Source organism: Strongylocentrotus purpuratus, unplaced genomic scaffold (genome assembly GCF_000002235.5).
Source record: "Strongylocentrotus purpuratus isolate Spur 01 unplaced genomic scaffold, Spur_5.0 spur5_scaffold_18, whole genome shotgun sequence".
Classification (NCBI taxonomy): Eukaryota; Metazoa; Echinodermata; class Echinoidea; order Camarodonta; family Strongylocentrotidae; genus Strongylocentrotus; species Strongylocentrotus purpuratus.
In genome coordinates this window covers 33,602,139-33,625,279 of record NW_022145603.1, presented here as the reverse complement: position 1 = coordinate 33,625,279, position 23,141 = coordinate 33,602,139, and the positions used below count along the sequence as shown (strand labels likewise).

At 42.9% G+C, this 23,141-nt stretch overlaps 1 protein-coding gene and 1 long non-coding RNA gene across 2 annotated transcripts; both read left to right on the top strand.

Annotated features, from left to right (window-relative positions):
- Positions 1-13,099: 13,099 nt before the first annotated feature.
- LOC115925585 lies at positions 13,100-20,501 on the top strand. Its single transcript, XM_030989738.1, has 2 exons — positions 13,100-13,302; positions 13,889-20,501. Exon 2 carries the CDS (start codon positions 14,051-14,053, stop codon positions 19,748-19,750), a length of 5,700 nt encoding a protein of 1,899 aa, XP_030845598.1. The 5' UTR covers positions 13,100-13,302; positions 13,889-14,050; the 3' UTR covers positions 19,751-20,501.
- A 261-nt stretch (positions 20,502-20,762) lies between these two features.
- LOC115925584 lies at positions 20,763-21,680 on the top strand. The gene is made up of 2 exons (XR_004064832.1): positions 20,763-21,005; positions 21,592-21,680. It is a non-coding gene; the product is annotated as an uncharacterized LOC115925584 (long non-coding RNA).
- Positions 21,681-23,141: the final 1,461 nt, after the last annotated feature.

Below are 23,141 nucleotides of genomic sequence, written 5' to 3'. Positions count from 1 at the left end.
ACCCTAACACTAACCCTAACCCAACCCTAACCCTAACCCTAACCCTAACCCTAACCCTAACCCTAACCCTAACCCTAACCCTAACCCTAACCCTAACCCTACCCTAACCCTAACCAACCTAACCCTAACCCTACCTAACCCTAACCCTAACCCTAACCCTAACCCTAACCCTAACCCTAACCCTAACCCTAACCCTAACCCTAACCCTAACCCTAACCCTAACCCTAACCCTAACCCTACCCTAACCCTAACCCTAACCCTAACCCTAACCCTAACCCTAACCCTAACCCTAACCCTACCCTAACCCTAACCCTAACCCTAACCCTAACCCTAACCCTAACCCCTAACCCTAAACCCTAACCCTAACCCTAACCCTAACCCTAACCCTAACCCTAACCCTAACCCTAACCCTAACCCTAACCCTAACCCTAACCCTAACCCTAACCCTAACCCTAACCCTAACCCTAACCCTAACCCTAACCCTAACCCTAACCCTAACCCTAACCCTAACCCTACCCTAACCCTAACCCTAACCCTAACCCTAACCCTAACCCTAACCCTAACCCTAACCCTAACCCTAACCCTAACCCTAACCCTAACCCTAACCCTAACCCTAACCCTAACCCTAACCCTAACCCTAACCCTAACCCTAACCCTAACCCTAACCCTAACCCTAACCCTAACCCTAACCCTAACCCTACCCTAACCCTAACCCTAACCCTAACCCTAACCCTAACCCTAACCCTAACCCTAACCCTAACCCTAACCCTAACCCTAACCCTAACCCTAACCCTAACCCTAACCCTAACCCTAACCCTAACCCTAACCCTAACCCTAACCCTAACCCTAACCCTAACCCTAACCCTAACCCTAACCCTAACCCTAACCCTAACCCTAACCCTAACCCTAACCCTAACCCTAACCCTAACCCTAACCCTAACCCTAACCCTAACCCTAACCCTAACCCTAACCCTAACCCTAACCCTAACCCTAACCCTAACCCTAACCCTAACCCTAACCCTAACCCTAACCCTAACCCTAACCCTAACCCTAACCCTAACCCTAACCCTAACCCTAACCCTAACCCTAACCCTAACCCTAACCCTAACCCTAACCCTAACCCTAACCCTAACCCTAACCCTAACCCTAACCCTAACCCTAACCCTAACCCTAACCCTAACCCTAACCCTAACCCTAACCCTAACCCTAACCCTAACCCTAACCCTAACCCTAACCCTAACCCTAACCCTAACCCTAACCCTAACCCTAACCCTAACCCTAACCCTAACCCTAACCCTAACCCTAACCCTAACCCTAACCCTAACCCTAACCCTAACCCTAACCCTAACCCTAACCCTAACCCTAACCCTAACCCTAACCCTAACCCTAACCCTAACCCTAACCCTAACCCTAACCCTAACCCTAACCCTAACCCTAACCCTAACCCTAACCCTAACCCTAACCCTAACCCTAACCCTAACCCTAACCCTAACCCTAACCCTAACCCTAACCCTAACCCTAACCCTAACCCTAACCCTAACCCTAACCCTAACCCTAACCCTAACCCTAACCCTAACCCTAACCCTAACCCTAACCCTAACCCTAACCCTAACCCTAACCCTAACCCTAACCCTAACCCTAACCCTAACCCTAACCCTAACCCTAACCCTAACCCTAACCCTAACCCTAACCCTAACCCTAACCCTAACCCTAACCCTAACCCTAACCCTAACCCTAACCCTAACCCTAACCCTAACCCTAACCCTAACCCTAACCCTAACCCTAACCCTAACCCTAACCCTAACCCTAACCCTAACCCTAACCCTAACCCTAACCCTAACCCTAACCCTAACCCTAACCCTAACCCTAACCCTAACCCTAACCCTAACCCTAACCCTAACCCTAACCCTAACCCTAACCCTAACCCTAACCCTAACCCTAACCCTAACCCTAACCCTAACCCTAACCCTAACCCTAACCCTAACCCTAACCCTAACCCTAACCCTAACCCTAACCCTAACCCTAACCCTAACCCTAACCCTAACCCTAACCCTAACCCTAACCCTAACCCTAACCCTAACCCTAACCCTAACCCTAACCCTAACCCTAACCCTAACCCTAACCCTAACCCTAACCCTAACCCTAACCCTAACCCTAACCCTAACCCTAACCCTAACCCTAACCCTAACCCTAACCCTAACCCTAACCCTAACCCTAACCCTAACCCTAACCCTAACCCTAACCCTAACCCTAACCCTAACCCTAACCCTAACCCTAACCCTAACCCTAACCCTAACCCTAACCCTAACCCTAACCCTAACCCTAACCCTAACCCTAACCCTAACCCTAACCCTAACCCTAACCCTAACCCTAACCCTAACCCTAACCCTAACCCTAACCCTAACCCTAACCCTAACCCTAACCCTAACCCTAACCCTAACCCTAACCCTAACCCTAACCCTAACCCTAACCCTAACCCTAACCCTAACCCTAACCCTAACCCTAACCCTAACCCTAACCCTAACCCTAACCCTAACCCTAACCCTAACCCTAACCCTAACCCTAACCCTAACCCTAACCCTAACCCTAACCCTAACCCTAACCCTAACCCTAACCCTAACCCTAACCCTAACCCTAACCCTAACCCTAACCCTAACCCTAACCCTAACCCTAACCCTAACCCTAACCCTAACCCTAACCCTAACCCTAACCCTAACCCTAACCCTAACCCTAACCCTAACCCTAACCCTAACCCTAACCCTAACCCTAACCCTAACCCTAACCCTAACCCTAACCCTAACCCTAACCCTAACCCTAACCCTAACCCTAACCCTAACCCTAACCCTAACCCTAACCCTAACCCTAACCCTAACCCTAACCCTAACCCTAACCCTAACCCTAACCCTAACCCTAACCCTAACCCTAACCCTAACCCTAACCCTAACCCTAACCCTAACCCTAACCCTAACCCTAACCCTAACCCTAACCCTAACCCTAACCCTAACCCTAACCCTAACCCTAACCCTAACCCTAACCCTAACCCCTAACCCTAACCCTAACCCTAACCCTAACCCTAACCCTAACCCTAACCCTAACCCTAACCCTAACCCTAACCCTAACCCTAACCCTAACCCTAACCCTAACCCTAACCCTAACCCTAACCCTAACCCTAACCCTAACCCTAACCCTAACCCTAACCCTAACCCTAACCCTAACCCTAACCCTAACCCTAACCCTAACCCTAACCCTAACCCTAACCCTAACCCTAACCCTAACCCTAACCCTAACCCTAACCCTAACCCTAACCCTAACCCTAACCCTAACCCTAACCCTAACCCTAACCCTAACCCTAACCCTAACCCTAACCCTAACCCTAACCCTAACCCTAACCCTAACCCTAACCCTAACCCTAACCCTAACCCTAACCCTAACCCTAACCCTAACCCTAACCCTAACCCTAACCCTAACCCTAACCCTAACCCTAACCCTAACCCTAACCCTAACCCTAACCCTAACCCTAACCCTAACCCTAACCCTAACCCTAACCCTAACCCTAACCCTAACCCTAACCCTAACCCTAACCCTAACCCTAACCCTAACCCTAACCCTAACCCTAACCCTAACCCTAACCCTAACCCTAACCCTAACCCTAACCCTAACCCTAACCCTAACCCTAGCCCTAGCCCTAGCCCTAGCCCTAGCCCTAGCCCTAGCCCTAGCCCTAACCCTAACCCTAACCCTAACCCTAACCCTAACCCTAACCCTAACCCTAACCCTAACCCTAACCCTAACCCTAACCCTAACCCTAACCCTAACCCTAACCCTAACCCTAACCCTAACCCTAACCCTAACCCTAACCCTAACCCTAACCCTAACCCTAACCCTAACCCTAACCCTAACCCTAACCCTAACCCTAACCCTAACCCTAACCCTAACCCTAACCCTAACCCTAACCCTAACCCTAACCCTAACCCTAACCCTAACCGAAACGGCCGCGGCCCCCCCTATTGGCGGCGCAAAAAAAAAGAAAAAAAAAGAAGAAAAGAGAAGAAAAAAAGAAAGGAGAAGAGGAGAAAAAAAGGAGAAGAGAAAAGAAAGGAGAAGAGAAAGGAAAAAGAAGAGAAAAGAAAATAGAAGAGAAAAGATAAATAAAAAGCCCCCCCCCCCCCCCCCCCCCCCCCCCCCCCCCCCTCCCTTTAACTCCGGGGTAGGAGGGACCGAATTTGTGTTCCCTAAATTTCCGATAAAGAGTTACTTTTCACGAAACAAAGTCCGGCCCGCAATACACAAAAATCCGGCCCGTACTGACTTTACACACCGGAAACAGAGGGGTGCTTTCAAAGAGAGGGAACATACATGTGCGTACCCTAGATAACACTGTGAGGGTGAGGGGGAGATGGGGAAAAGAAAAGTCGGTGAGAAAGGGGGAAAGGCAAGGAAATGGCGCTAAGTGACAGTAACGACAAATATGGGAAAACTGTAATCGGGAGATTAGGGGACATTCCAGAAGGCTCATTGGCAAACGTTATTGAATAGAGGGGGGCCGGGCCGGCCGCATAAAATCTCGAGCCGCGGATTCAAAGTTAAACGTTAAGAACAGCCCCTGCGGTCATCACTCTTTTAAATAGAAGTTATATACTCAACAGTCAAATTTTAAATTAACGGTAGGGCCGCTTGACAACTCTTATTTTGCCCTTCATTATTTTGGATTCAGCTTGTATCGACTCGCTTGTGATTGCATTAGAACTCATGTTGGTAGTAATCATGGACAGCTAGGGGCGGCGATCCTGGGCCCGATATGGGGACAAGTCTCCCAGGAAATTTAGAAATATAGCTAGAAATAAATATAGCGGAAAGAACGTACATATCGGGCTTAGGGATTTTTTAGAATGCATAATTTCAGCATTCAACATTGCAAAATCTCGTTTGGTCGCTACGCCCTGGCCCCGGCCCTCGCCCGATAACACAAAATTATGACGCTCCCGGTCGTGATTTATCCATGGTAGCTGTAATATAGAACGGTACAACAAATCGTCTTCTTTCTCCAATAATTTAATGAAATGTCAAAGCTTCCGCGCATCGCTCGGGAGGGGGGGGGGGGCAACTGAATTCAGACAAGGATTGGGAGTCGAGAATGGTAAAACGAATCATCTTCTTTCTCTAATAATTTAATGAAACGTCAACGTTTCCGCGCTTCGCTCGGGAGGGGGGGGGGGGGGGGCGGGAACTCAATTCAGACAAGGATTAAGAGTCGAGAACGGTACAACGAATCGTCTTCTTTCTCTAATAATCTACTGAAACGTCAAAGCTTCCGCGCTTCGCGCGAGAATGGGGGGGGGGGGAGGGAACTCAATTCAGACAAGGATAAAGAGTCGATGACGGTACAACGAATCATCTTCTTTCTCTAATACTTTAATGAAACGTCAACGTTTCCGCGCTTCGCGCGGGAGGAGGGGGGGGGGGGCGGGAGCTCAATTCAGACAATGATTAAGAGTCGAGAATGGTACAAAGAATCGTCTCCTTTCCCTTATAATTTAATGTAACGTCAAAGCTTCCGCGCTTCGCGCGGGAGGGGGAGGGGGCGGGAACTCAATTCAGACAAGGATTAAGAGTCGAGAACGGTACAACGAATCGTCTTCTCTCTCTAATAATTTAATGAAACGTCAAAGCCTCCGCGCTTCGCGCGGGAGGGGGGGGGGGGAGGAAACTCAATTCAGACAAGGATAAAGAGTCGATGACGGTACAACGAATCATCTTCTTTCTCTAATAATTTAATGAAACGTCAACGTTTTCACGCTTCGCGTGGGAGGGGGAAAACTGAATTCAAAGAAGGATTAAGAGACGAGAATGGTAAAACGATTCGTCTTCTTCCTCTAATAATTTAATGAACCGTCAAAGCTTACGCGCATCACACGGGCAAGGGAAAACTTAATTCAGACAAGGAAGAGTCGAGAATGGTACAAAGAATCGTCCCCTTTTCCTTATAATTTAATTAAACGTCAAAGCTTCCGCGCTACACGCGGGAAGGGGGCGGGGACGGGAACTCAATTCAGACAAGGATTAAGAGTCGAGAATGGTACAAAGAATCGTCTCCTTTTCGTTATAATTAATTGAACGTCAAAGCTTCAGCGCTACGCGTGGGAGGGGGGGGGGGGACGGGAACTTAATTCAGACAAGGATTAAGAGACGATGACGGTACAATGAATCATCTTCTTTCTCTAATAATTTCATTAAACTATGAAAGGCTAAAGCTTCCGTGCTTCGCGCGGGAGGGGGGGGGGGGGGGTGAATTCAGTCAAGTAATAAGAGTCGAGAATGGTGCAACAAATCTTCTTTCTATAATAATTAATGAAAGGGCAAAGCTTCCGCGCTTTGCGCGGGCAGGAGGAAACTGAATACACCCAAGGATTAAGAGTCGAGAATGGTACAACGAATCGTCTTCTTTCTTTAATAATTTAATGAAACGTCTAAGATTCCGCGCTTCGCGCGGGAGGGGGGGGGGGAGGGGAACTGAATTCAGACAAGGATTAAGAGTCGAGAATGGAACAACGAATCATCTCCTTTCTCTAATAATTTCATTAAACTATGAAAGGCCAAAGCTTCCGTGCTTCGCGCGGGAGGGGGGGGGGGGTGAATTCAGTCAAGTAATAAGAGTCAAGAATGGTACAACAAATCGTCTTCTTTCTCTAATAATTTAATGTAACGTTAAGCTTCTGCGCTTTGCGCGGGAGGGGGTAAACTGAATTCAGAGAAGGATTAAGAGTCGAGAATGGAACAACGAATCATATTTTTCTCTAATAATTTCATTAAACTATAACATGTCAAAGCTTCCGCGCTTTGCGCGGGAGGGGGAAAACTGAATTCAGAGAAGGATTAAGAGTCGAGAATGGTACAACAAATCGTCTTCTTTCTCTAATAATTAATGAAAGGTCAAAGCTTCCGCGCTTCGCGCGTCATTGGGGGGGGGGGGGGGGGGGGGGGGGGGGGGGGCGAGGGGGCTACCCGCATATGATTTTTTGACATCTTTTCTAGTTTTTTTGGTTATAAATAACACTTTCACAAAATACATATTTTGCTCAAATTGTTGCTCGCTCGCTTCGCTCACTAGCCGAATTGTGAAACCAGAAAGTTACTTTTTTGGATAAGAGGCTATAGCCCCCCCCCCCCCCCCGATGAAAATGTCAAAAATTGTAATGGTATGGTGCTTCTAATATGACCTTGAAAAAAAACGGTCGGCGCAATTTTCAAACTTCCGGCCCCCCCCCCCCCCCCTATTGGAAAATCCTGGATCCGCGCCTGTGTTAAGGGCAACACAGAATGCAAGGGTCCCCCCTTGCCATTTTGGTGACTCAGAATGCAAGGCTCCCCCCTTGCAATTTGTCCCGCCCTTAACATCTTATGGAATGATCTGTGATTACATTGTTTGGATAGGCAGAGATCTACACTCCTATATAGAGATGAAAAGAGATCATTTCATGAAATGTTAAGGGCGACACAGAATGCAAGGGTCCCTCCTTGCCATCTTGGCGACTCAGAATGCAAGGCTCTCCCCTTGCAATTTGTCCCGCCCTTAACATCTCATGGAATGATCTTCGATTACATTGTTTGGATAGGCAGAGATCTACACTCCTATATAGAGATGAAAAGAGATCATTTCATGACATGTTAAGGGCGACACAGAATGCAAGGGTCCCCCCTTGCCATTTTGGCGACTCAGAATGCAAGGCTCCCCCTTGCCATTTGGGCGACACAGAATGCAAGGGTCCCCCCTGCCATTTGGGTGACTCAGAATGCAAGGCTCCCCCTTGCAATATGTACCGCCCTTAACATCTCATGGAATGATCTGCGATTACATTTTTTGGATAGGCAGAGATCTACACTCCTATGTAGAGATGAAAAGAGATCATTTCATGACATGTTAAGGGCGACACAGAATGCAAGGGTCCCCCCTTGCCATTTGGGCGACTCAGAATGCAAGGCTCCCCCCTTGCCATTTGGGCGACACAGAATGCAAGGGTCCCCCCTTGCCATTTGGGCGACTCAGAATGCAAGGCTCCCCCCTTGCAATTTGTCCCGCCCTTAACATCTCATGGAATGATCTGCGATTACATTGTTTGGATAGGCAGAGATCTACACTCCTATATTATAGAGATGAAAAGAGTTCATTTCATGACATGTTAAGGGCGACACAGAATGCAAGGGTCACCCTTTGCCATTTGGGCGACTCAGAATGCAAGGCTCCCCCCTAGCCATTTGGGCGACACAGAATGCAAGGGTCCCCCTTCCCATTTGGGCCTCTTACATTTGAAAGCATTCACCCCACCTCGCCTGTACCCGAGCTAAATCAAAGAGTGCTCAACAATAAAGACCCACAGTCTTTGGTATAGAGGTCCATTATTTGTCTGTTTATTTAGTTATGTGTTATAATTGACAGTGTACTGTTAGATATCAGGTATATTAGATACTCTGTTTTAAATACAATCAATTAGACTGCCGTGCAATGAATCATCTTCTGCTTCTTGTCCTAAAACCATATCTAATTACTGGTTTTTAAAACGGTATCCTTTGAATTTCCATTTTCCAGCATTATTTTGAACTGTCCGGAAATTGTTTTCCTTTCTTGAAATCAGACTACAGCCCCAGTCCCAGACAAGAGCCTCTACATAATAGACTTCGTACGTACGGAATTTGATATGAATATTCATTTGTTGTATTTCGATAGCATTACGTCATCTTTGGACAATATGGACATGAATAAACATGAATATATGACGTCATGCTACGTCAACTGCATTGCTCAACTTGCGATGTGTAATGGTACTGCACTGCGGTACAGTAGTTTTGTAGCAGCCCTATGTATTTACTGAAATATGTTTCATTGTCTAGAAGTTTAGTCAGTGTTCTCGCTCCAGCATAGCACAAGCCTATATAACCAAAAAATAATATGGAACTGTCAATTACTTCATAATATGAATTTATAGAATCAATGATAGATATGATTCTATTGATAAAGTATAGAGGTAGAAAATCTAATGACAACCTTGCTCTAAATAATAAACTAGATGATATTTCTATAGAGAGAAATACATGTACAAAGTTCCTTGGTGTCTATATTAATGAAAAACTTGACTAGAGCGACCACCGCCCCCCCCCCCCCCTTATCTCATCTTGCTGTCATTACTGGTTGGCTCACACACCCAAGGAATACCCCCAAAGAACTGCATTACGTACAGATATTTAGCACATGAAATAAATACAACATTTCTGTGCTCGTGTTGTCATTCATACCTTGTAAGAATAAACAAAGTCTGCAAATTAGTTCTATGCTCACTAATATGCATAAAATATCACCAACGAATAAATTAGTGCCTGATATTGAGACTTATTTATTAATAAAACTTCCATTAATCTTAACTGACATCACCTGTGCCTGCATGATGTGTCCTTTCATATATACTAATATACCTGTCATTATAATTAAATGACTTATGTAATCAAACTCTGTAACTAAGTACTTTATTCTCGTAAAGATACTCTTTAGAATTAACGAATCAATTATTACTGCTATTTAATTTTAGGTGTTATCGACTATTGTCACTAAACTAAAGTACCGATTTTTAGTGAAATCAGTTGAGTTTTGTACAGTGGTGTTTGAAATGTTGAGAATGTATAGAATAGATTCAATACACAGGACACAGCCAGGATCAGTGGCGGATACAGGGGGGGGGGGGGGGGGGCCCGCCCCCCCCCCCCCCCTGGGAAAAAAGGTGTATTTTTACAGTATAGTGCTCACTACTCCCTATTGGTGCCCCTTTTCGGACTACGAATTTCCATTTCCCATTCTTATATTAATAAAGTGCCTTTATTTCATTCGTGGTGAGTGCCTCTTTTTAGGTGTAAAAGGTGCCCCATTTTCACCTCTGATAACTTACCCTTTATGCTTTGACACGTGCTCATTTTCTTTTCTAATAGTATGTGTCTTATCTCTTTTGCTAAGTATCCCCTTTTCTATCACATTAAACCACCAAGCCCCTAATTTTAAGCGACTGAGATAAATTTCGCTCGCATTTACAGATGAAATAATCGTATTACTTATAAAATGTCTTTTCAGTCTTCAGTTATGGATTGGGTTTTTCCCTCTTTAGCTGTATTTTTTCGCACTACCACTACAAAATGAATTTTTTACACCATCACACCCAACTGCAAAATATGATTCTCAAGCGATATCTTTTATGATACGTATCGGAGAAACAAATATTGAAATCATCCTTTATAACGTAAACACAATGTAGGGGTATCTACTGATTATGTCTAAAAAATTGTATATTTTTGATTTTGAGATTTTCCAAACGTTAGTATTAGATCTACCACAGTAGCCTAGGATCTAGCCTACACTTAATAAAATGGCTCAATTGAGCATTCATCAGACTAATGATATGAACAATTTGGTCTCACCTAACATTATGCCAATGACACATCAGTCCGTGTTTCCATATTTTAATTCTAAGGGTTAAGATGTGGGACGCGTGTTCCACCGTTAAAATCATAGCCAACAAAAATGAAGAGTATGGAACGCCGTGGTGAAGTTCAAAGATGTGTATTCGTTTTTATAAATAAAAAACGGAAACCCCTGCATTGTACAGAAGATAAAACAAAAGCATCATAAGTACAACAATCACATTATAAAATCATGCAAGTCATCATTATTGACTGTGATTTGATTTATGTAGACAATGCAGTTTTCATAAGTTCAGTTCATATACATTAAATTGCAATTAACAAACCAAGAAGTAAATACATAGTATGCAATATTATCTGTACATACATGTATAGATATCAAACAATCATGACTCCGATCAATATTATTGAGTACATAAAATAAATATATTTCTACGCAACTCACCCTAGACTAAGTGTCACACGGGTAAGGAAAATACTACGTCATCGTCTGTTGTAGCCTAGCTTTGTAGCGTGGTGTGTATATAGAAGACACCTTACACCTCTGCGTCTAAAGTAGGACAAAAAAATGAAACATCAATTATATAATATGGACTTTCACATCTTAAGCTATGGTCACAAATTAGAGCAGCGACCGACCGATCAGTAGCCTGCTCGGTCGCTGCTGGAATTAGGCATCGCCCAGCGATTAGTTCGGTGCCCGGGCGGCGACCGCCCAGGCACCGAGCGTATTTTGGGCGGCGAGTGAAAAGTGGGCAGGCGCCGCCCAAATTTTAACTCCGCGCTAAAACTTCAGCGGCGACCGAGCGATGCCCTAACAACGAGCGGTGACTGGCCGGTCGCCACTCGGTGGCCGGGCAGCCGCCGGGCAGAATTGGTTAAAAACTCGCCGCTCGGCCGCCGAGCAGGCTACTTTTGGGTAATGTGACCATAGCATAAATCAGTATTTGCTGCAAAATCCGCATTATCTATAAACCGAGTCTGATAGTTACAGACTACTCATCATTCCCGTAAAGAACTCAACAGAAGAATATATTTAAATGCATCGGTACGTTTCCAATGTACAATGAATAAAACATCCAATTACACAATATAGAATTATTTGAACCGACTCGTTTATTACATCATAAACACTGGTAGCAAAGTAAAACTCAATAGCATCAAATATGTTCAATTATCTCTACATACCTGTGTAAATGGTGCAACACAAACAGGCTAGTACATTGACGGCTTTAAACTTAAGCGTGTCGGATGATGTAGAGTGCAACATACTAGATTCGCTTAAAGCAAGGGGACGAATGTCCGTTAAATAAAAATGCCAATCAGAGCCTTGCCTGACATTGCGCCCGTCTAGAAGGACTACTTTTCGAGCGTGAATGCACATCCTTCTGTACTAAGTATAATAATCAATTTTAGAAAAAGAACAATAAAACATGCATGAGAAAGTATCATAATTCATTACAGTACATTTAACTTTACCTACAAACAATTTATAGATAAATAATCAAGGGACTACTTTTTCCTTTAACGTAAGTACACCAGACCCACGTGACCATTAAAGTCATTAGGCTTCGGGTCTGACACGAATGTTTAAGTGAGACACATCCAATATGCTGTACGGTGTTTAAAAAATGAAAAACCAAGTTTTGAAAAGGTAAAAACGAGTTTAGTCACTACAAAGAGATACTTTCTTTGCAACAGCTTTATAGTCATAAGTAATACAAATAGTGCTATGTTGTGTAGCCTGTAGGCATAGCCTAAGTTAGTAACAATATGCTGGATCTAGATTTTGGACGCACGCGGACGCCCCCCCCCCCCCCAAAAAAAAAAAAAAAAAAAAAAAAAAATGGGAAACATAACACACACATAATCCTATCGTAATTTGTCCCCCTTGTGCGAAATCTCCCCCCCCCCCCAACTGATAGTCAAACTTAAGAAAATTTACTTTGGGGACAACTTAAGACCATACATTTGTATAAGGAAACCACCTCACCCCCCCCCCCACCCCCTCCCGAAAATAAATAGTAAGGTCCGCTACCTGAATGTCCGAGTCGTCATCATAAAGGCGAAGGAGGCGGGTTTGGGGGGGGGGGGCTGTAGGATGTTTCATGATTTAAATGCTATTGATTTAAATTCTCAATTATGTTTATAACATTGGATAACAAATTTCAAAATTATAGTGTAACATAGATTGGCTGACATGACAGTAAGACAATATATATATTGTCTTACTGTCATGTCGTATATCTTTTCCTTTTTCCTTTTTATTTGAAAAAAAAAAGAGAAAGAAAGGACAAAATATTATAACAAGTATTACCTGTACTATATTATGCTTTATGATTATCTAACCTCTCCTACGAGATGACCCCGACAACAAGACACTTTTTCAAACTCGTGGGAGACAGTAAGCATGGGATGACAATATATTATGCTTTTTACAATACTAAATTCTATAAAGATTAATATGGTTAACAAAAAACAACAACAACAAACAATATATTCCTGTACTCAATGTGTATGCTGAATTGACAGGTGGTATGTATATTATGATGTGTTTGTTCTGTAATTATCTCTATCTTGTTTCATGACAACTTACATCAGCCTTAATTTTCGTTCTGTTTGTTCCCTTTATTGTATGTTAATGTGATCGTTTATGAGAGTTAGTTTATCTGACAAAAAGGAGTATTCTGACTTACGTCATGGGCTGAAATAGCGCCATCTACGCTTTCCTAATTCCGACATAGCAGTAGCAACGAATTGGATGTTCGCACCGAAATCTTGTCCTAAATTACACCTGTTATTGATACGAAGCCAACCCGTTTGCAACAATAAGGAGGCAAGAAGGTTCGTTAATTCGATATATTAATGTATAACGAGTATAAATAGTATAAATAATGAGAAATGATATGAATGTAATCTAATATGCTTAAGTGATAATGAATGGTGTGTGTAGTATTAGTGTATGCACGGACACGTATGATACCGTATACGGCTGTAGTGGACGTTATATATATGCAAATTAGATGCACGTAAAACAGGTATACGATATATACGATATAGAGTGTAAGCTAGGGTGCTACGTAAGGCAATGTTAATTGTATGCACGTAAATAGGTATACGATATTAACGATACGAATGACGTGTCCGCTATAAGAAGGACGCAGTCATTGATATGCGTTATGCTAATAAGTCTTTGTGATTCAAACTATCTACCACGAATATTGGTCACGTGACTTGAGTGAAGGTATTGTTTATAGATAATTGCATATACACAAATGATAAGAGACAAAGAGAAGAAATTCATTTGTTATTAATCACTGCATTTAATAGGCGAACTGATGATATTATTTATACACATGTATTCGAAAATGCCTGTATGAACAATTACTTATAATCTGTTCTTTTTCTTTATCATGTTTTGTTCATACAGTTTTCACGGAGCAAGTGTGATGGAATTAGTTGACATAGAATAAATTAGCAAGTCAACCCTACTACGACTTTTCATTGACTGTTTCTTCAGTGAAAACTTCACTTCACTACGACTTGCAACCTGCGATGACGTCGTGATTCAGATTACGTGATTTGGTACAAGATGTCGGAAGTGGACATGATGGGGGACAAGGAGAAGGAAAACCCTGTTGCTGAAGCTGTGGACACAAGGTCAAAGCGAGAAGTCAAACTCACTGAGAAAGGTCTGCAGTATCAAGCTGAAACAAAAGGGAAGGAATTTAAGAGATCCATTAGTGCTTGGCGTAGAGCGTCGAATAAGTTAAGAGCTACCTTGAGCGACATCAGTGATGTCAAAGTTATTCGACAAGGTAGGGACGCTCTGCAGCAGGTGATGGACAACGCCATATCCGCTCAAGAAGACCTTCAGATTCTATTGGAGTTGGCAGGAGTCGACGATGACAGCCATGAAAGGCTCGACAACATCGAACAAGAACACTCAGAGCTGATGAAAGGAGTACAAGAACACCTCCTCGAACAAGAATCGTCAAGAAAATCTAAAGTTTCATCGAAAAGACTATCATCCTGTCAAAAATGGGTGAATGAATGCTCGTTTGAAAGCCAGGATGATGTGCCGACTAAAGATGTGCCGACCAAAGATGTGCCAACTGAAGATGTTCCGACTACAGAATTACCGACTAAAGAACCCTTGTTAAATTTGCTGACTCAGCTACAGATTAGTCGCTTGCCACTGCCAGAACCAGATATCTTTTCTGGGGATCCACTGCAATACCCTAGTTGGAAACAGGCCTACGACATCTTAATGGAACATCAAGGTATTCCTGCAAGGGATCGATTCTTCTACTTAAAGAAGTATCTACGTGGCCCACCTCTCGAACTCGTGCAAGGATTTTCTCTGATACACAATGATATGGCATACAATCGAGCTACGAGTGAACTAGAACAGAGATATGGTGATCCATTCATCATTTCGAATGCATTTCGTGACCGACTGGATAACTGGCCAAAGATACCTACAAAGGATTCCAGAGGACTGCGTAGATTCTCTGATTACCTACGACAATGCCAAACAGCAATAGAAAAGATCGGCAACCTCCGACAGTTAGATGACGAACGTGAGAATAGGAAACTCCTATCCAAACTTCCCGATTGGCTTGTTACTAAATGGAGCCGACGAGTCTATGAGCATAGGAGGTCACATGGTACATTTCCTTCATTCGGTACCTTCTCATCATTCATTGAGGAAGAGAGTAACATTGCATGTGACCCAATCACGTCCATTGGTAGCCTGAAGGAGGACAAACCGAAACAGGACAGAGGAAAATCCATGAGAGCGTTAACTATGAGAACCAGCTCCATCCAAGATGAGACAAAGAGGCCAGAACGGAAATCATTCTGTATATTCTGTAGAAATCATCATCACCTTGAGGATTGTCAAGCCTTTGTCAATCAGCCTATGTCCGAGAGGAAGAAGTTCATAAGAGAAAAGGGCTTGTGTTACGGGTGTCTCAAGAGAGGTCATCTGACCAAAAAATGTCGAGTGAGAAGCACATGCAGAGAGTGCAACAAGCGTCATCCTACGCCACTACACTTTGACAGAAGACCTTCAGAAGAAAGGGAAAGGACATCGAACCAGGAAGAAATACAATCTTCAAATTCACATACACTTGTTAATTCTAACGCCACAAGTTATGTGAAAAGCGCGGCAATCGTGCCAGTCTGGCTGTCTCATGAGAATATGAAGGAAGAGAGGCTCGTATACGCACTATTAGATACTCAATCGGATACCACCTTCATATTGAATTCTACAAAGGATGCCTTAGGACTTCATGGACTGAGGGTCAACCTTCTTCTGTCTACAATGTCGACCAAGAACGAAAGGATTCCAAGTGAGAAGATTAAAGGACTCACAGCTCGAGCCTTTAACAGTGAAAAGGTGATACACCTTCCAGCTGCATACACTAGAGACATAATGCCAGCCAACAGAGAACACATCCCCACTCCTGAAGTAGCTCGCTCTTTCCCACATTTGGTTCCAATTGCTGACCAACTTCTGCCTCTGAAGCACTGTGAAATAGGATTGTTGATCGGCTATGATTGTGGAAGAGCTCTGACTCCTCGAGATGTGATTCCCTCCCAAGACGATGACGGTCCATTTGGAATGAAAACTGACTTGGGATGGAGCATAGTGGGTGTTACAAGTCAAGATGAACAGCACTACAACCCCGATGATCACGTTGGCCACAGTCATCGCTTGACAGCACGTGAAATACCCGCTGAACTAGCTGAAAGAGACATGTCCATCAAGAAGAGAGTAACGTTCACTCACAACGTTACAATCAAAGAAGAGATCAGCCCTTCGTCTGTGCTGAAGCTGATGGAAAGAGATTTCTCAGAGAGCAGAAGTGAGGTACCATTTTCGCAACATGATACAAGATTTATGAGAATCATGTCGGAGAATGTCCATATCACAGATGATGGTCATTACGAGACTCCTCTTCCCTTTAAAGAAGATGTCGTCAACCTTCCCAACAACAGATTCATGGCGGAAAGGAGATTGAGTCATCTAAAGAGAAAGTTTCAAAGAGACTCTGAGTATCATCAGAAATACTCGGAAAAGATGGATGCTCTCTTGGAGAAAGGATATGCTGAAAGTGTACCAGAATATGACAAGCAGAACGGCCAAGCATGGTACATTCCCCATCATGGGGTAGTACAACCCAACAAGTTACGAGTTGTGTTTGATTGCAGTGCAGAATTTGGAAAGGAATCTCTCAACAAGCAGCTTCTTTCTGGACCAGATCTGACTAACACACTAGTGGGAGTACTTTGCAGGTTCAGACTGGAACCAATCGCATTTTGTTGCGATATACGTGAGATGTTCTACCAATTCAAGGTGAAGGAAGATCATAGGAAATACCTACGGTATTTGTGGTGGAAGGATGGAGACTTTCTGCAACAGCCCCATGAGCTAAGAATGACTGTCCATTTGTTTGGGGCGACGTCGTCTCCAGGATGCTCAAACTTTTGTTTGAAACAGATTGCCAGCGACCATGCTATTGAATTTGGAGAGGATGTAAAGAACTTTGTACATCATAACTTCTACGTGGACGATGGGCTAATATCTGTTCCTACCAAAGAAGAGGCCAAGAATCTGATCTCGAGAACCAGAGAGATGTGCAAGAAAGGAGGCCTCCACTTGCACAAATTCATCTCAAACACCCAAGAAGTGCTGGAAACAGTTCCGGAAGAGGATAGAGCAAAGGGCACTACCAAGACTAATCTCCTACAGGATAAGCTTCCTTTGCAGAAGGCACTTGGGGTGCAATGGTGTGTGGAATCTGACACGTTCCAATTCAGAGTCACACTCGATGACAGACCTCTAACCAGGCGCGGAATACTGTCAACCGTGATGTCGATCTATGACCCTATGGGATTACTAGCCCCGATTGTCTTACCTGGTAAGCAGATTCTGCAAGAGCTGTGTAAGATGTCTGCTGATTGGGACGACCCCCTGCCAGATCATCTCAGAGAAAGATGGGAGAAATGGACAACTGATCTGCATAATCTTGACTCCCTATCAATACAGAGATGCTACAAACCTGCAGACTTCGGTGAGGTTACGACCATGCAGATGCACCACTTCTCCGATGATAGTTCCGAGGGATACGGCCAATGCTCATACATGAGAATTAAGAATGGAGAGGGAAGAGTCCACTGTATCCTGGTGATGGCAAAGTCCAGGATTGCCCCGCTCAAGGCAGTAACAATACCCCGTTTGGAACTATCAGCTGCCGTTGTTTCCATTAGGGTGAGCACATTTCTTCAGCGAGAGTTAGCCTTGGAGGACATTGAGCATATCTACTGGACAGACAGCAATGTGGTACTTGGATACATAAACAATGAATCGAAGCGGTTCCATGTGTTCGTAGCAAATAGGATCTGTGAGATCAGACAACACTCAGAATCATCGCAGTGGAAGCACGTTCGAACACAGGACAATCCAGCAGATGGAGCTTCCAGAGGGTTTACCGTTGACCAACTCATCACTTCGAACTGGTTCACTGGCCCAGATTTTCTATGGGAAGAGACGGTTCCTCGCGCTGATGATCAGGAGGAATTCGAGGTTTCACCAGGTGACCCCGAGGTGAAGAAGTCTATGGTGAACGCGACTGTAATGGGTGACTCTAAGTTTGATCTGAGTCGCCTAGACCGATTCCCGACATGGTATAGAGCAAAGAGGGCGATGGCTTATTGTCTGCTGTTCATCACAAGACTGAAACAACGTTGTCAAAGAAAACGTACAAGACAGGCAAATGATGACTCAACTTCCCAAGGCAAAGTCTCGGTGCAGAATCTACAACAGGCAGAAACTGAGATACTGAGACACGTCCAGAGTGAAGCCTTTGGGGAAGAAATAGAAATCCTGAAGTCAATCCAGAGGAAACAGGATCTGAATGACAGGCAGAGAAGACGTCAAATAAAGAAAGAGAGTCGTCTCCATGGACTTGACACTTTCCTGGATAAAAAGGGAATTCTAAGAGTTGGAGGAAGAATTCGAAGGGGAGACGACTCATATGACAGAAAGCATCCCCTGATTCTCCCACAAAGAAGCCACGTAACGGACCTTGTGATACGTCACTGTCATGAGTTGACTGCTCATCAAGGAAGAGGCATGACATTGAACCAGATAAGAGAGAATGGATTTTGGGTTCTTGGAAGCAGTAATCGAGTGGCCAATTTCATACGAAAATGTGTCATATGCAATAGGCTACGTAGTCCCGCACAATTACAGAAGATGTCTGATCTACCGTCTGACCGTGTGTTACCTGCAGCACCTTTCACTTACTGTGGCATCGACTGCTTTGGCCCATGGGTGATAAAGGAAGGTAGAAAGGAGATGAAGCGATATGGACTCCTCTTCACATGCATGCCTTCGAGAGCCGTGCATATTGAGACACTCAATAGTCTGACTACAGACTCATTCATTCAGGGATATCGTCGCTTTGCTGCTCTGAGGGGTCCAATACGTCAACTGAGATGCGACAGGGGAACGAACTTCGTTGGCGCAGAAGCAGAGTTAAGGAAAGCGTGGTCAGAAATGAATCACGAACATGTCAAAGGCACTCTAATGAAAGAAGGATGTGACTACGTACAGTTCACTTTCAACGTCCCCGCGGCAAGCCATATGGGTGGAGTATGGGAGCGCCAAATAAGATCTGCCAGGAGAGTGCTTGAAACTTTGCTGTATCAATCGAGTAGACAACTCAATGATGAATCACTGAGAACACTGATGTATGAAGCGGCTGCAATTGTCAATAGCAGGCCGCTGACTGTGACTGACCTGAACGACCCAACATATTTGGCTCCTCTTACGCCAAATCATCTCATAACCATGAAGTCGAAAGTCTTACTTCCTCCACCAGGCAATTTTCAGGACGCTGATTTGTACTCCAGAAAGCGTTGGAGGAGGGTACAACATCTGATCAACGAGTTCTGGGATCGTTGGAGAAAGGAGTTTCTCCAGAACTTACAGACACGCCAGAAATGGACTCGGCCCCGACGGGATGCTAAGATTGGGGATATCGTCATCATGAAAGACGAGAACTTGCCACGAAATCAATGGTCCCTAGCAAGGATAAGCGAGGTCTTTCCTTCTACCGATGGACTCATTCGTAAAGTGAAGCTCGTAAAGGGTGACTCCGAACTTGACGACAGCGGTAAGCGTAAAGGACCTGTGAAAGAACTAGAGCGTCCGATACACAAACTGGTTTTGCTGCTTCCGCGTGAAGACCAGGACGGATTCCCGACCAAGGAGCCTTGAATACTGTAAGGTAATTAATATCCCTCACAAATAGGTTTTGATAGATTTAAGTAAATATAGAAGTCTGAACATAAGACTATCCAAAATTCGAATTACCCGCAAAATCTGAAAGTCTAGAATAAGACTAGTCAAATAATCTAATTGAAGTTTTAGAACCAAGAATATCTGTAATTGGTCTGTAACAAAGACTATGCTGGAACTGTAACTACAGACGCACATCAGCTGAAATGAAGTCTAATTGAACTGAGTAAACTCTTGAACTAATTGATCTGATTGAACAACAACAAGAACTCTTTTTGTGGATTGACGACATTTCCGAATGAGCTGTAATGACCTTTATTGCTGTTTGTTTTTTGTTCTCTGTTTGAAAAAATGTAATCTTATCAAATTGGAAGATCGAGCATATGACAACTATATTTGTAGAAAACGGAAATTAAGTTGATATACCTCATTTTATCGCATTAATTACCTTGCAAAAAATTACAATGTGATTGCACTTATAAGAATGTATTTAAAGGGTATTTCAGTTCAATTTCATCATTATGCTTGTATGTATTGTATACATGAATGAGCATTAGATGTGAACCTGAATTGAAACCCCCCTTTTGCAACGTAAATTCATGCAGAGTATTTGAACTGAGAGTTGATCCAGGTTATTTTCTCGATTTCTAAATCCAGTACTTGCAAATACAGCTAATTGCTAGTCATAAATGGTGAGTTGCAAGGTCTGAGTGTTTGAGACTCGCGGTTAAATTTAATTCAACTCAGATGCTGTAATAAGATACTTGGTACAAGCTCTGTACTAGAGATGAAGTAATCTCACGATACAATTTGAACTGTAAATCTTGAATAAAGATTTGTTTTCCTGCATGCGCAATTGATCATGTACGTTTCAAGATAAGTAGAAATTGAAATTTTGAGATGTAGATCTATATGTATACATATATTGATATATTTTGAACTATTAATGTTGATAAGGAACAAATAATCCAAGTCATTTCTATAAAGCTAAAAAGGGGTAAATTAATTATTAATTTAAAGGAGCCATGTTAATGTGATCGTTTATGAGAGTTAGTTTATCTGACAAAAAGGAGTATTCTGACTTACGTCATGGGCTGAAATAGCGCCATCTACGCTTTCCTAATTCCGACATAGCAGTAGCAACGAATTGGATGTTCGCACCGAAATCTTGTCCTAAATTACACCTGTTATTGATACGAAGCCAACCCGTTTGCAACAATAAGGAGGCAAGAAGGTTCGTTAATTCGATATATTAATGTATAACGAGTATAAATAGTATAAATAATGAGAAATGATATGAATGTAATCTAATATGCTTAAGTGATAATGAATGGTGTGTGTAGTATTAGTGTATGCACGGACACGTATGATACCGTATACGGCTGTAGTGGACGTTATATATATGCAAATTAGATGCACGTAAAACAGGTATACGATATATACGATATAGAGTGTAAGCTAGGGTGCTACGTAAGGCAATGTTAATTGTATGCACGTAAATAGGTATACGATATTAACGATACGAATGACGTGTCCGCTATAAGAAGGACGCAGTCATTGATATGCGTTATGCTAATAAGTCTTTGTGATTCAAACTATCTACCACGAATATTGGTCACGTGACTTGAGTGAAGGTATTGTTTATAGATAATTGCATATACACAAATGATAAGAGACAAAGAGAAGAAATTCATTTGTTATTAATCACTGCATTTAATAGGCGAACTGATGATATTATTTATACACATGTATTCGAAAATGCCTGTATGAACAATTACTTATAATCTGTTCTTTTTCTTTATCATGTTTTGTTCATACAGTTTTCACGGAGCAAGTGTGATGGAATTAGTTGACATAGAATAAATTAGCAAGTCAACCCTACTACGACTTTTCATTGACTGTTTCTTCATTGTATTTCCCTTATTTTTATTATGGTTTGGTTATTTAAAGGGATTGTTTAACAATGTTAAATCTGAGATACACGGTCATACATGTAACAAGTGTCTGTGATATGGTGTTATATTGAAGACCTAAAAAATCTCGCTTCAAAATGATCAAGAAGTGCCTCAAAAAAGTAAAAATCTTTGAGTGACCGGTTTTACCATACTCGTTTTCACCAATTGACTGTAGTGTTATGAAAACCGTTCGGCGAACGGTTTTCAAAATTTGTAATTCCAATCATTAATCTCTTGATAATCAGACAGGCGATCGGCTTGTAAAAGTCATGGAGTTCCTGACTGACCTAAATGTTTATAATTATCATTGCAGCATGAGCTAAATCAAGGATTATTTCTAAAGGATCTAAGACAAAGTTACCGGATCCCTTTAAAGTAATTGATTTTTTATATTTCGTGTGTTAACGTGTGATGTATATATCGACTCGAATAACTATTACATGTGTTTTGTGTGTTTGCTTTGAATTTATCATTTCTCGAATTAATGTTTATTTCTATTGAACCTGCATTCATATTTATGTTTACATCCCGTATTTTCCTGTGTTTGTTCTGTATTTATCATTATATCCGGCCCCCTTGTTGCCACGACGGCTAGTGTTGCACTAAAAAGACCTTTAATATCAGACCTCCTTACCCATCACCCTCACCCCAATAATAAAAGACAAGAAATGGTTGATTCATATTAGGATTGCATGATACCTCTTTGAACGATACATGACGCGAAAAACCGTCGAGGTCCGAAAGTGTTCAAGCCCCCTATCCCCCAAAGTCTCAAACAAATATCAATTCTAAAGTGCCCCCCCCCCACGTCTCACCCCTTTCCGGACAGTAAGTAGGCTCGTGGTCCGGCCCAACCCCGCTATATAATTTGTAGGTCCATAAGTCCTACTAAAAGCTACGTTCTACAAAAACATAATTGTCATATAAACAATTACAATTTCTGAAATAGCAACATCAGTCCTTAAATAACTATGGAAATCGGCCTGCTTGGTCTACTTCATGTCGCTTTGGCATAGCCTGTATAAGATCAGTTGGGGCACCCTGGTGGGGCAAAATTTCCCACAAGGAAGTCAAATTACGATACGATTATATGTGTTCATGTTTTCCTTTGTTTTCGTCAACATAAGGGGCGGGAGATGTCTCTAAATAATTATCAAAGATAAAAGGTGAAATATACCTGCTTAAAAATAAGACAAATATTCAGGGCCATGTGTCGCCTTGGGGGTGTCCTCCGTCCAATATTTCCCTTTGTTATGAGCATTTTGGATATCGCTTAGGGCTATTTCATTTTATGGATAAAGACCCTCATCCCGTATTATGAATAGCGACCCTAACTCTATATTATGAATAGCGACCCTCATTACGTATGATGAATAGTGACCCTCTACTCTTATTATGAATAGCGAACCTTATTT